General features: G+C 45.3%; 2 protein-coding genes, 1 long non-coding RNA gene and 8 other non-coding genes across 11 annotated transcripts; all 11 read right to left on the bottom strand.

Moving 5' to 3' along the window:
• Window positions 1-196: 196 nt before the first annotated feature.
• LOC110338226 (testis-expressed protein 54) lies at window positions 197-718 on the bottom strand. The gene is made up of 2 exons (XM_029539417.1): window positions 564-718; window positions 197-439 (listed from the first exon to the last, which is right to left on the bottom strand). The coding sequence occupies exons 1-2, from the start codon at window positions 640-642 to the stop codon at window positions 267-269; spliced, it is 252 nt and encodes an 83-aa protein (XP_029395277.1). The 5' UTR covers window positions 643-718; the 3' UTR covers window positions 197-266.
• Window positions 719-794: 76 nt separating this feature from the next.
• Wdr74 (WD repeat domain 74) lies at window positions 795-5,499 on the bottom strand. Its single transcript, XM_021204041.2, has 11 exons — window positions 5,424-5,499; window positions 5,249-5,355; window positions 5,045-5,166; window positions 3,867-3,942; window positions 3,617-3,763; window positions 3,354-3,455; window positions 2,030-2,130; window positions 1,894-1,949; window positions 1,436-1,581; window positions 1,247-1,303; window positions 795-1,009 (listed from the first exon to the last, which is right to left on the bottom strand). Exons 1-11 carry the CDS (start codon window positions 5,485-5,487, stop codon window positions 833-835), a joined length of 1,155 nt encoding a protein of 384 aa, XP_021059700.1. The 5' UTR covers window positions 5,488-5,499; the 3' UTR covers window positions 795-832.
• A 1,993-nt stretch (window positions 5,500-7,492) lies between these two features.
• LOC115064694 lies at window positions 7,493-10,178 on the bottom strand. Its single transcript, XR_003844509.1, has 9 exons — window positions 9,731-10,178; window positions 9,467-9,532; window positions 9,229-9,278; window positions 8,915-8,947; window positions 8,709-8,740; window positions 8,460-8,496; window positions 8,179-8,223; window positions 7,909-7,944; window positions 7,493-7,821 (listed from the first exon to the last, which is right to left on the bottom strand). It is a non-coding gene; the product is annotated as an uncharacterized LOC115064694 (long non-coding RNA).
• Window positions 8,016-8,141, bottom strand: LOC115062812. Its single transcript, XR_003842736.1, has one exon. It is a non-coding gene; the product is annotated as a small nucleolar RNA SNORD22 (small nucleolar RNA).
• On the bottom strand, window positions 8,323-8,389 carry LOC115062811. Its single transcript, XR_003842735.1, has one exon. It is a non-coding gene; the product is annotated as a small nucleolar RNA SNORD31 (small nucleolar RNA).
• LOC115062810 lies at window positions 8,574-8,640 on the bottom strand. Its single transcript, XR_003842734.1, has one exon. It is a non-coding gene; the product is annotated as a small nucleolar RNA SNORD30 (small nucleolar RNA).
• On the bottom strand, window positions 8,809-8,873 carry LOC115062805. Its single transcript, XR_003842730.1, has one exon. It is a non-coding gene; the product is annotated as a small nucleolar RNA SNORD29 (small nucleolar RNA).
• LOC115062806 lies at window positions 9,021-9,098 on the bottom strand. The gene has a single exon (XR_003842731.1). It is a non-coding gene; the product is annotated as a small nucleolar RNA SNORD28 (small nucleolar RNA).
• LOC115062807 lies at window positions 9,347-9,418 on the bottom strand. Its single transcript, XR_003842732.1, has one exon. It is a non-coding gene; the product is annotated as a small nucleolar RNA SNORD27 (small nucleolar RNA).
• On the bottom strand, window positions 9,601-9,674 carry LOC115062808. The gene has a single exon (XR_003842733.1). It is a non-coding gene; the product is annotated as a small nucleolar RNA SNORD26 (small nucleolar RNA).
• LOC115062787 lies at window positions 9,861-9,932 on the bottom strand. The gene has a single exon (XR_003842715.1). It is a non-coding gene; the product is annotated as a small nucleolar RNA SNORD25 (small nucleolar RNA).
• Window positions 10,179-10,293: the final 115 nt, after the last annotated feature.

Genomic DNA, 10,293 nt, shown 5'->3' with positions numbered 1-10,293 from the left:
ACTTTTTTTTTTTTTTTTTTAGCCCAGAGACCGAACACACCCCTACCGTGCAAACTCGACTCCGCTCTCCTATTGGTTAGACTGCCGCCGCGGCCCCGCCCCTGAAGAGCGAGAACAAATCTGGACCGGCTGGATTAGAGGCGCCTTAAAAAGCCGGTGGCCTCGGAACCTTTAAAGCTGGAAGCCTAGGCCTAAGTGTTTTCAGCAGATTCGCAATATTAACTTTATTCTCTGGATGTTGGGGAGGACTGAGACCAGGGTTGTAGTCAGCCTTTTTCTGGTTCCTTGTGGCTTCCCTCACGTTTGTGTTCCTGCATCTGATTGCCTGACCGCGAGGACCCCCGGCGGCTGAACATCGATAGCCTGCGCCACAGCACGGTGATCAGGAGACTTTCGTTAGATCTTTGTTTCCGGCGGCCTGAGTTGTCCGCTTCGTTGCCTACAAGGACCACAGGATCCACTTAATTCACTTCTGCTCTCTCCAGCCCCACCTCTGAAGCAGTCCCTTTGGGGCACCTCCGGCTCCCATTCGGGGTCCTGACACCCGTTTTATCTAGTCCTACCTTCCCTGCCTTCCTCTGTTACTTCATCCCTTCCTTGCTCATCCGAGGTCCGACGGTTCTTGTCCTGACAGCAGCCCATGGCCCCGAAAGGCGCAGGACTCTGCCACCTTCCCCAGCCAGCTTAGCTCTGGGCCTAGCTTTTGTGACGTCAGGTCTCCCACAGCTAGGTAAGGGAACCCCTCCCACCTACAAGGTCCGTTCTCCCATCACAAAAGGTCCAGGATCTTAGTAGGTGTTGGGTTGTTTATTAACAAAGTGAGCAAGGGGCTTCAAGGACTGGTGGATCCAGGCCGCTTCTTTTTCTTCCTTCTTTGGGGAGCACCTTGTGTCTGGTCCAAATCAGGGAGCTTCCGCTTGGCAGCTGCCTCCAAAGACGCCCAAAGTTCATCTGTCTCTGTGTCTTCTGAGGGTACTTGGTTGGGCTCTTGAGATTCTTGGGGCTCATCCTGATGGTCAAGAGGGACATTCAGGAGTCAGGGACAGGGAAAGAACCAATGCCCTTGTGCTCTGGAGGACTTCACCCTTGGCAATAGCCTGTAAAGGCTTGAGGACTCCTCAAGGAAATTAAGTTACAGTAAAGAGAAAGCCATGGCCTGTGTTCTAGCTGCTTCCTGTTCTCTCCAGAGAATCCCTTGCCATCATGCCTTTGGCTCCAAAATTCTCACACCTAACTAGCTGCTCACCTCCCAATTATCCCGGCCGGACAGGAGAAGGCAGTTCAGTTGAGACTTGAGATAAACCTGTAAAATAAAAGGGGTTTTTGAGTCCAGATAAGCTGAGACAGGAACTTCTTTATGTGGGGCACAGGAAAGGGGAGAGGTTCCAGAAAAAGGTAAGTTAGAGGGGCGACTGCCAAAGGTTTAGGCTCTCACCTTATGCTCTAGCCCACGTGGATTGCGGATCCTGTGTATCCTCAAGACTCTGTCCAAGCCACAAGAGGCTAAGAGGGGCTTCGAAGGGTGACACTGCAGCCCACGAACACTACCTGCAAGTCCCTTCAGGCAGCCCAGTAGTCGCCCTGGAGAAGGGTGTAGGGCACCGGTGTTAGCTAACCAGCCATTGAATATTTAGTTACTGTTCAAATCACTTACATTTCAGTACTTAGTCCTCAGAATAACCTAGAAACAGGAGTTACCAATGATACTTCAGTTTTATAGGCAAAGAAACAGACACAGGAATCAAATAACTAGTCCAAGGTTACAGAGTTTTTAGTGAAATGAGAACTTGAACCCAAAGAGTGACTGTGACACTGACATGGCTCAGTAACTCTCTCAGTAGTGACCTTTCTCTTTGCCCTCTCCCCTTCTCAAGTAACCCATGGTCCATTCACCTTGCCGAAAATCAATTTCTGCCAGCTGCCCATGAGTGTTCCCAACGATGACGGAACTAAGGAGGATACCAAAGAGGGGGCTCAGTATGACTTCTGGATCCATTCCAGAGCACTTTCCCTTTCCCTCACCACTCACTTGCCCTCAGGAGTAAGGGTCATAGCTGTCAGTGGGTACTCTCCATAGGTGGCCTCTAGGACCGGCCGGCGCTGGGGGGAGACTGGATCATAGACACGGACCTAGAAGAAGACTGGAGTATCACAGGAGTATCCTTACCCACAGTGCCCCCCCCCCCAATATCTTATTTATCATTATCCATTTGAAGACTATTATTTTGTTTTTTTTTTTTAAATATTTATTTATTTATTTATTTATTTATTTATTTATTTATTTATTTATTTATTTATTATATGCGAGTACACTGTAGCTGTCTTCAGATCTTGTTACGGATGGTTATGAGCCACCATGTGGTTGCTGGGATCTGAACTCCGGACCTTCAGAAGAGCAGTCAGGTGCTCTTACCCACCGAGCCATCTCACCAGCCCCTATTTTGTTGTTTTAAGACAGGGTTTTCTCCATAGTCCTGCTTGCTGTGGCTTTTGTTCTGTAGACCAGATTAGCCTCAAGCTCAGAGATCCACCTGCTTCCCCAGTGCTGGGATTAAAGTGGGCACACTACCATGCCTGGCAAGATGGCTTTCTCATTTGAGGTCTGTACTTAATCTCATCTCAGAATACTGGGGAAAGGGCTCAGGAGCCCTCATAAGCATAGTCTTATGGACAGTGGAGGGATAGAAAAGCGAGAAAGTGGTGAATTTCAAACAGGAAAGCTTCATCTTTCTGAGGGAGCAATGGGGAGTTCTTCCTATGTTATGAGCAAAGGCCTAGCACCTATATCAGACTTTAATGTCCAGGACTATATAAATGACAACAGTGACCCGACCCTGCCAGAGTCTCACAACTTCAAATGGAATAAGCCACAAAGATCCCTAGCTAAGCCCTTACACAAGACTGGTAGAGCTGAGACATGAAAGGGGTCCCTAAAGCAAATCAGACTATATGAGGACTACAAAGTTCCCTCTATGGCCATACTAGCTGGACTGTGCCTAATACTGTCAGACCTCATGAGCCTGCTTAGCACTCCATGGAAGGGTTATATAATTGTTTTGCAGCCAACCTGATGTTCACCCTGTGGAACCTCCTGTGGAAGGAGCACTCCCTTTGCTTCCCCTTCTAGGCAGGAGAAATAGAAACCCAGAGCTCAGGAACTCCACCCTAGAGTGCAGTAAGGAGAGAGGAGCAGGCTCAGCCATGGCTTTGTTGACTAAGAAAGTAGGAGCTCCTTTGAGAACCCAGGACAGAGTTACACCGTGGGACCTACCTACTCTATCAGGAGACACTTTTTTTTAAAATTGTTTTTCTGAATTCAAGCTACTTCAATCCAAAAGTAAAAAGAGCCTTACCTGGTGGTACCCTGTGCATGTGACAAGTTTCTGTGACCCAGGGAGGAACTGTATATCTTGGTCCCAAATAGGAACCCGGAGATCAAGCCAATCATTCCGCACCTGGTGTGGAAGGTACATATGGGCACAAAGTTTGGTAAGCCTGACCTGTTTCTTCCAGTCCTCCATGCCCCAAAGCCCATTTAGGTTATGATCACTGTCGGTGGCTTTCACTTCCCCCAACCTCAAACATAGCATCTCCCCACCCTTCATCACTCACTCACATTTTTGGCCCTGAATACAGGCTCCTCAGATCCCTGTAGGTCCCATACTTTCAAAGCATTCTCTTTCCCACATGTGGCAACCACATGTGTGCGTGTGGGATCTTGGCGCATCCTACACACTCCAGGACCCACCTTCACTTCCAAGAGCTGAAAATAACCAGAGATTATCTTAATCTTTCCTTTACCAAATTCCCCATCAGACTCCTACCCCAGCTCCCACCCTTCCCCCACCGGGACAGGTGAACCTTACTGGGTCAGAGGGTGCCTCGTTGTCATCTTCACACCAGACTCTGAGGATCCCAGAATCCACACATGTGATAAGGGTGCTAAAAGCAAGGGAGGGAATATTGGGATTTTACAAAGTGTAAGCCAGGTTTTATGGTGCATACATACCAGTATGGGAAGTAAAGAGGGAACCTGGAATTCCAAGTCAGTCTGAGCTACACAGTGAGTTCAAGGTCATCCTGGCTACATGAGATACTAAACAAAACATACATACCTTCCCTCCCCCAACCCCCAGCAATGAGCAACCCAGCCCAAACAGTGATGACATAAACCTCTTCCCTGGAAGCCCAAGCCGTTTCCCAGGCTCCGCACACAATCTTTTATGTTCTTCCCCACACCTGCCTGCCTAGGCTCAAGCTCTAGACTGCTTGCCTGGGCTGTGGCAAAGAGCCTTTGTGATACTCCTCACTCCTACAGGCTCGGAGCTCTGTCCATGGCACTTCCCATTCAAACCCAATATACTCTATTATCTGTGAGATAAAATCTCAACTCAGTACAAAAGCCCTTTCCATTTAATCTCAACCAAATACAATGCCAAACTTACATGTATACTGATGTTTCCTTGACTTCAGCCTCCAAATGGCATTTGTCCTATGTATGTAGCATTTTAATATGTTAACTCCTCCTTAGTTTCTGCTCAGTATCTGCTTTTTAGATTGTATCTCTTTTGTTAAGATTATATACTTGTACTTCAAGACATAGTTCAAAACTCCATTCTATATAACCTGTCTGGAGCTCACCTGTTGAATTACCAAAGCAGCCTTCTTTCTTCATCTGTCTAGAAAAGCTGCTCCCAGATTACTAACCTTGGAGACTCTTCCTTCCTAGCCATCACTTTGGAAGTTTCATTATCTTATATTTTTGTCAATCCTACCTAAACACGTGTTCAAAAGCATTAAATTATGTGCACAGAACATAAAGGATCCAGGATAAAAATTCTACCTAGGATGCAAACTTTATTAAGGCACGTGTTTTCTCCAAAATCCTTATACTTTTCCTTCATGCTTTCAGCAGCTGTCCGATGAATGCATGATATAGGGATGAACGAAAACAACCTTGTTTGCAATCACCTATCCCAGAGATTGTATCACCTCCAAGAGAGCCCCAAACGCTATGTGACCTGGGCTGGAATGTGGTCCTTACCCATCGGCCTGGGCGAGACCTCGGAACGTGCCTTCCCCGCCTGGGCAGTATCTCTGGCTCTGGAATGTACCCTCCTCAGCATTAAAGTGCCTCACGGTCCTGTCCGCACAGCCCACCAAGATCTGCCAGCAGAGAAAGGAATGATGGAAGAAGAGCAAGGCTGCCCGGCATCCCTTAGCTCCGGCCCGGCCAGTGGCTGCTCACTTGGGTCTCGCCGCCGGTGCCCCAGCACAGAGCATTCACTGCCTCCTCCCGCCGCGGCTGTCCGGACGGTGTGAAATTTGCCGCATGTTTTCGCTGAAGATTCACCCCTAAGGGACGAGGACGTCAGTCGCGCTGAGGTGACAAACACTTTCCCACAAACAACTCAGATACTCACCTTTCAGGATGCCGGTCTCAGTGCCGACCCACACATGGTTCCAGGGAACCGAGGCAGCCGCCATCGCAGACCAGCCCGTGGCTTGCACTTCCGGCGCGCCACTACCTGCATCATAAGCGAGCGCCGGATTCAGTCTGACAACTCGGGTCGCTCCCTCTGTACCCGCCCCAAACTGTCATTTTCCCCCTCCTTCCTTCCCTCCCCTCTTACCCACAACCCTCAAAAAGGCACACATTTTAAATCTCAGCACTCTGGAGGCAGAGAAAAAGAGGATCTCAGTGGGACAGCCAGGGCTACAGAGGGAGTTCCAGGACAGCCAGGGCTATACAGAGAAACCCTGTCTCAAAAAAAAAAAAAAAAAAAAAAGTAAGGACCATCTTTGCACTGTCTGTGGAAAGCATAATTTCTGAACTGCAATACTGTGTGGAGCCAGGTCTCCTCCATCTCCCTATTTTTGTGTTAATTATATCCCACACTATTAAAATTTCAGAAGTTCTCTAGTTTCTGACCTTCAGTAGGTGTGTCTGCATATGGCTGTGCATGGGTGCAGGAGTCCAAGGCTGTCAGGTGTTGGATCTCCTGGATGAAGCCACAGATACAGATGGTTATGGATTTTCTTCTGGGTTCTGGGAATGGAACCAAGGTCCTGTGGAGGAGCTGCAAGTGCTTTTAATCACTGAACCTTCTCTTCTGAAAAGTAGAGACCTGGTTATGATCTTTATTTGCTCAAATTGAGGCTATAGTCAGAATTTTTCTTTCTTTTTCTTTTTTTTTTCTTTCTTTCTTTTTATTTATTTATCTTGGTTTTTCGAGACAGGGTTTCTCTGTGTAACCCTGGCTGTCCTGGAACTCACTCTGTAGACCAGGCTGACCTCGAACTCAGAAATCCGCCTGCCTCGGCCTCCCAAGTGCTAGGATTAAAGGTGTGCGCCACCACGCCCGGCTTAGAATTTTTATTTCTTAAAAAAAAAAAAAAAAAAAAGTCACGTTTTTTGTTTTTAAATCTCAGGTGTAGAATAAGAGCATGCTTCAGTTTGTCCATAACTGTTAACTATGATTGTCTCATAATCTAGAAAGGGTATGTTTTGTTTTGTTTTTTGTCAGCTGCAGATAGTTTACATTTGCAATTATGGGGACTCTGGAGAGGGATAAATGCCAGAGACCCTAGGGGCATGGGAGGCCCTCTGGAGAAGGCGGGGGCAGCTGCAGCTTCCCACTGCTGCTCCTGGTGCTGAAGTTTGATGAGAAGCTGGAGATATGACTATGAAGATATCACTGCCCCAAAGAACACGGTGTCCCTAACCAGCGGGAAGTAGCCCAGAGAAGACTTCTTTCCCCTTCCCCCCCCCCATAACCTTTCTTCTCTCCTATCTAGTGTTAGGGGATTGGAAGGGATTAGGCTGGAATAAGGGTTGGAAGAGAGAGAGATATAAGAACTCAATAGTGTAAAAAAAAAAAAAAAAAAAAAGCCAACAATGCTCTAACTTCGAAAATAGAAATTCACAAAATTTAATTTTGTAATTCTGTAATTCTAACACTTGGTTGAGGCCGTCTGGACTACATAGGACTACAACTAAGAGATGGCTCAGCGGTTAAGAGCACTGACTGCTCTTCCAAAGGTCCTGAGTACAAATCCCAGCAACCACATGGTGGCTCANAACCATCCGTAACAAGATCTGACGCCCTCTTCTGGAGTGTCTGAAGACAGCTACAGTGTACTTACATATAATAAAATCTTTTTAAAAAAAAAAAAAAAAAGTATAGCTGAGCATTGTGGGGCATGCTTTTAGTCCCAGCACTTGGGAGGCAGACGGACTTCTGAGTTCAAGGCCAGCCTGGTCTACAGAGTTCTAGGACAGCCAGGGCCATACACAGACCCTATCTTGAAAAACAAAAAAATATATATTTGAGCTAGGGAATTCTTAGGCAGAAATCTTGCCTTGCTGATACAAAGCTCAGGTGCCATTACTTTAGACTCAATGGTCCTGCTAAAGAAATCACCAGGTAGAGGGTTTTTATCTTAGTGAAACCAAGACTTTCGGACCCACCCAAATCAAAGAAGCCAACAATTAGCATAAAGAGCATTTATTGCTAGACATAAACACAGGTCTACAAGTTAACAATGTAGTAAGGACCAGATACTAGTTCCTAGAGTTAACAATGTAGTAATCAAGGAAGGTTAAATTCACAATTGTCAATTTCACTTCATTTTAAAGTGGCCTGTTATGATGCAACAAATCATATTAACCTTCTCCAACAATAATGCTAGGAAAAGGTTAGCCATTCCATTTCTAGTGCAACTGATACTACTCAAGGAATAAAAGCAGGCTGTAGTCCATGAGTTAAGTTTGTTGTTCCCTTGACACTGGCCCGGACAATCAGATTTGATGATCTGTTCCTGTAAGATAAAAAAATTTGATTTAGGAGTAGAAAGCCAAGTCATCCTACATTTAATACCAGATGAGACAATAGATGATGGACTTACCTATCTTTCTCATGCAGCTCATTCTTTTCCTCAGACCTGGAAGACAAGGAAATAACCTTTTGTTTCCTTTTTAATCAATAACTCTTCCCTTTCTATGCATAAATATGATCCCTCAGACAGTTCCTTCTGGAACAAAGTTTCCTCTTTTCCCCCAGCCAGCCCCAGTGGGTTCACCTTTTCAGGCTCTGGAGCTAGGACAGGAAGTAGGACGTTTGAACATTTCTTCATGGGGAAACTATAGTTCAGCATACTTTACATAAGTTTTCTCACCTTACTTTAGCCTGGACTTAAAAATGAAGATACGCTTTAACTTTCCTGAAAAACAGCAAAAAATTTTGGGCCATTAACATTTAAGCTTCTTTTACAGAAATCATACTAACATAAAAAAATCTCCTACTTAATCCAAGATGAGCTCACAACTCAGAAAATACCTTTCTTCACAGCTATCAGACTGGGGCGGTATTCAATTCATCAGGGTGAGCAAGAATTCACTAGGTCTAAGTATTATATATTCAAGCTAATACTACAAAAAGCATTGCTAAAACATGTACCTGGCATGGCTCCTTTGGTCTCAGCCAGACACACCATCTATGAAACACAAGACAGTCATCAGCAATGTTAAAAATCTTGCAAAAGATTGTTCTTATCTAACCCATCATTCTGAGAAAAGTCAGATTTCCAAGTCTCAACAGCAATCATCAGCCGAACGAGATTCTCTAAGTCATCATATATACCAAGTACTTTCTCAGTTAGGTCCAATACTATGCACATACACCACACCACATGCTTGAATTACTCACCTGTAAACCAACAAGTATGGCACTAACAGAACCTGGAGAAAAATAGCCAAGGTTGAAAAGGCTGGATATAAGTGCTCTTGCCCCCACATGCTACCTTTCCGTTTCTCAGGTGTTCCTGTGTTTTCATTAGCAGTCATAGTGAGCTAGTTTGATTCATCATAGAAACAGCCAACCTAGTGAACAAACCCAATGCAAAATAATCTAACCTTTGAATGCCGGAGACTCACCACCGGGAAAATCTGTGAAGAGCAAGTAGCAAGCAGTTATTTCCAACCATAAGGACAGAACTTCAATCTCTTCGTCAGCGCTAACTGCCATCAGAACTCTAACATGCTATAAAGTCACACCTTCATGGAGTGTTATCAGTGTCATCATTTCAAATCATCTGACAGTTGAGTTTTTAAGAGAACAAAGGCCTTAATATAAGGTTCTCTAGAAATACACAGAATAAGCAGCAAAAATGTAGTGTGCTATTTCAATGTCTCCCTAGAGAAAGCCCAAGCTCTACTTGGACAATTACCTGCAATCATCCTGGGAGGTACCTTCAACTCTTCATGTTGTCACAGTAACCTGGAAACAGAAACTATGTCATTTTAAAATGTAATCACAGCCACCTCAGCACCTTCTTTCTTCAGCCCACTTCTCAGTAGTGAGATGACATCACCACAGCTCAGCCATATGCTTGTCTTTCACATTGTTCATCATCAAGTGGCCATCTAAATATACTCCCTAAGAAAGCACAAACCATCAATACTTACCTGTGCTATTTGTAAAACTGAACAGGCCTGGCTCCAAAGTGTAAATGGCCTTGAGATGAACCATATCTGGAATAGAAAAAACCCGAACTTCAATAAGACTTTATGCCAAACCACCCAAATACCCACCAGATTGTGCTACTCAGATAATTATGTTTTCTCCACTAAACCATCAGAAAGAGAGAGTTCAGTTTTCGTATCATCCCCGTAGCACACACATCTCGTACTCAACAACCAAAAAACCCTAGTAAAATCATTAACACTTACTCTGAGAAAAGAGCATATTCCCATCCTTTTGTTTGTAAGTAGCACCTCAAACCTGTAGAGATAAGTTAGCATGTGTTATTTCTACACCAAGAGATCTCTACAGGGTGAGAAGGCTGTAGGGGTAGGGCCATCCTCCTCAGAGTTATTTATCCTCACAGAGATATCAGTACAGGTCTGTGAAAAGGTCCTCATCATAGGGGGTGGCCTTGTACTGCCGCCACCATTTTGTCCTTCACAAAATCCTGTAATCTTTAGGTCTTGAATGCTCTAACATGGTCTCCCCGCTATGTCTACGGAACAGATTACCAAGGTCCATGTCTACCAACGCTGTCCAGGAGGGTCTTTTAACCCACCAGAAACAAACATTACATAAGAAAATACAGGTGGCCCACGCCTTTGATCCCAGCACTTGGGAGGCAGAGACAGGCAGATTTTGAGTTCGAGGGCAGCCTGGTCTACAGAGTGAGTTCCAGGGCAGCCAGGGCTACACAGAGAAACCCTGTCTTGAAAGACCAAAAAAAAAAAAAAAAAAATACAGGCGGCGCCTCACAACAGTGGTAGAT

The sequence above is a fragment of the Mus pahari genome, chromosome 1 (assembly GCF_900095145.1).
Source record: "Mus pahari chromosome 1, PAHARI_EIJ_v1.1, whole genome shotgun sequence".
Classification (NCBI taxonomy): domain Eukaryota; kingdom Metazoa; phylum Chordata; class Mammalia; order Rodentia; family Muridae; genus Mus; species Mus pahari.
This window is presented reverse-complemented; position numbering and strand designations above follow the sequence as displayed.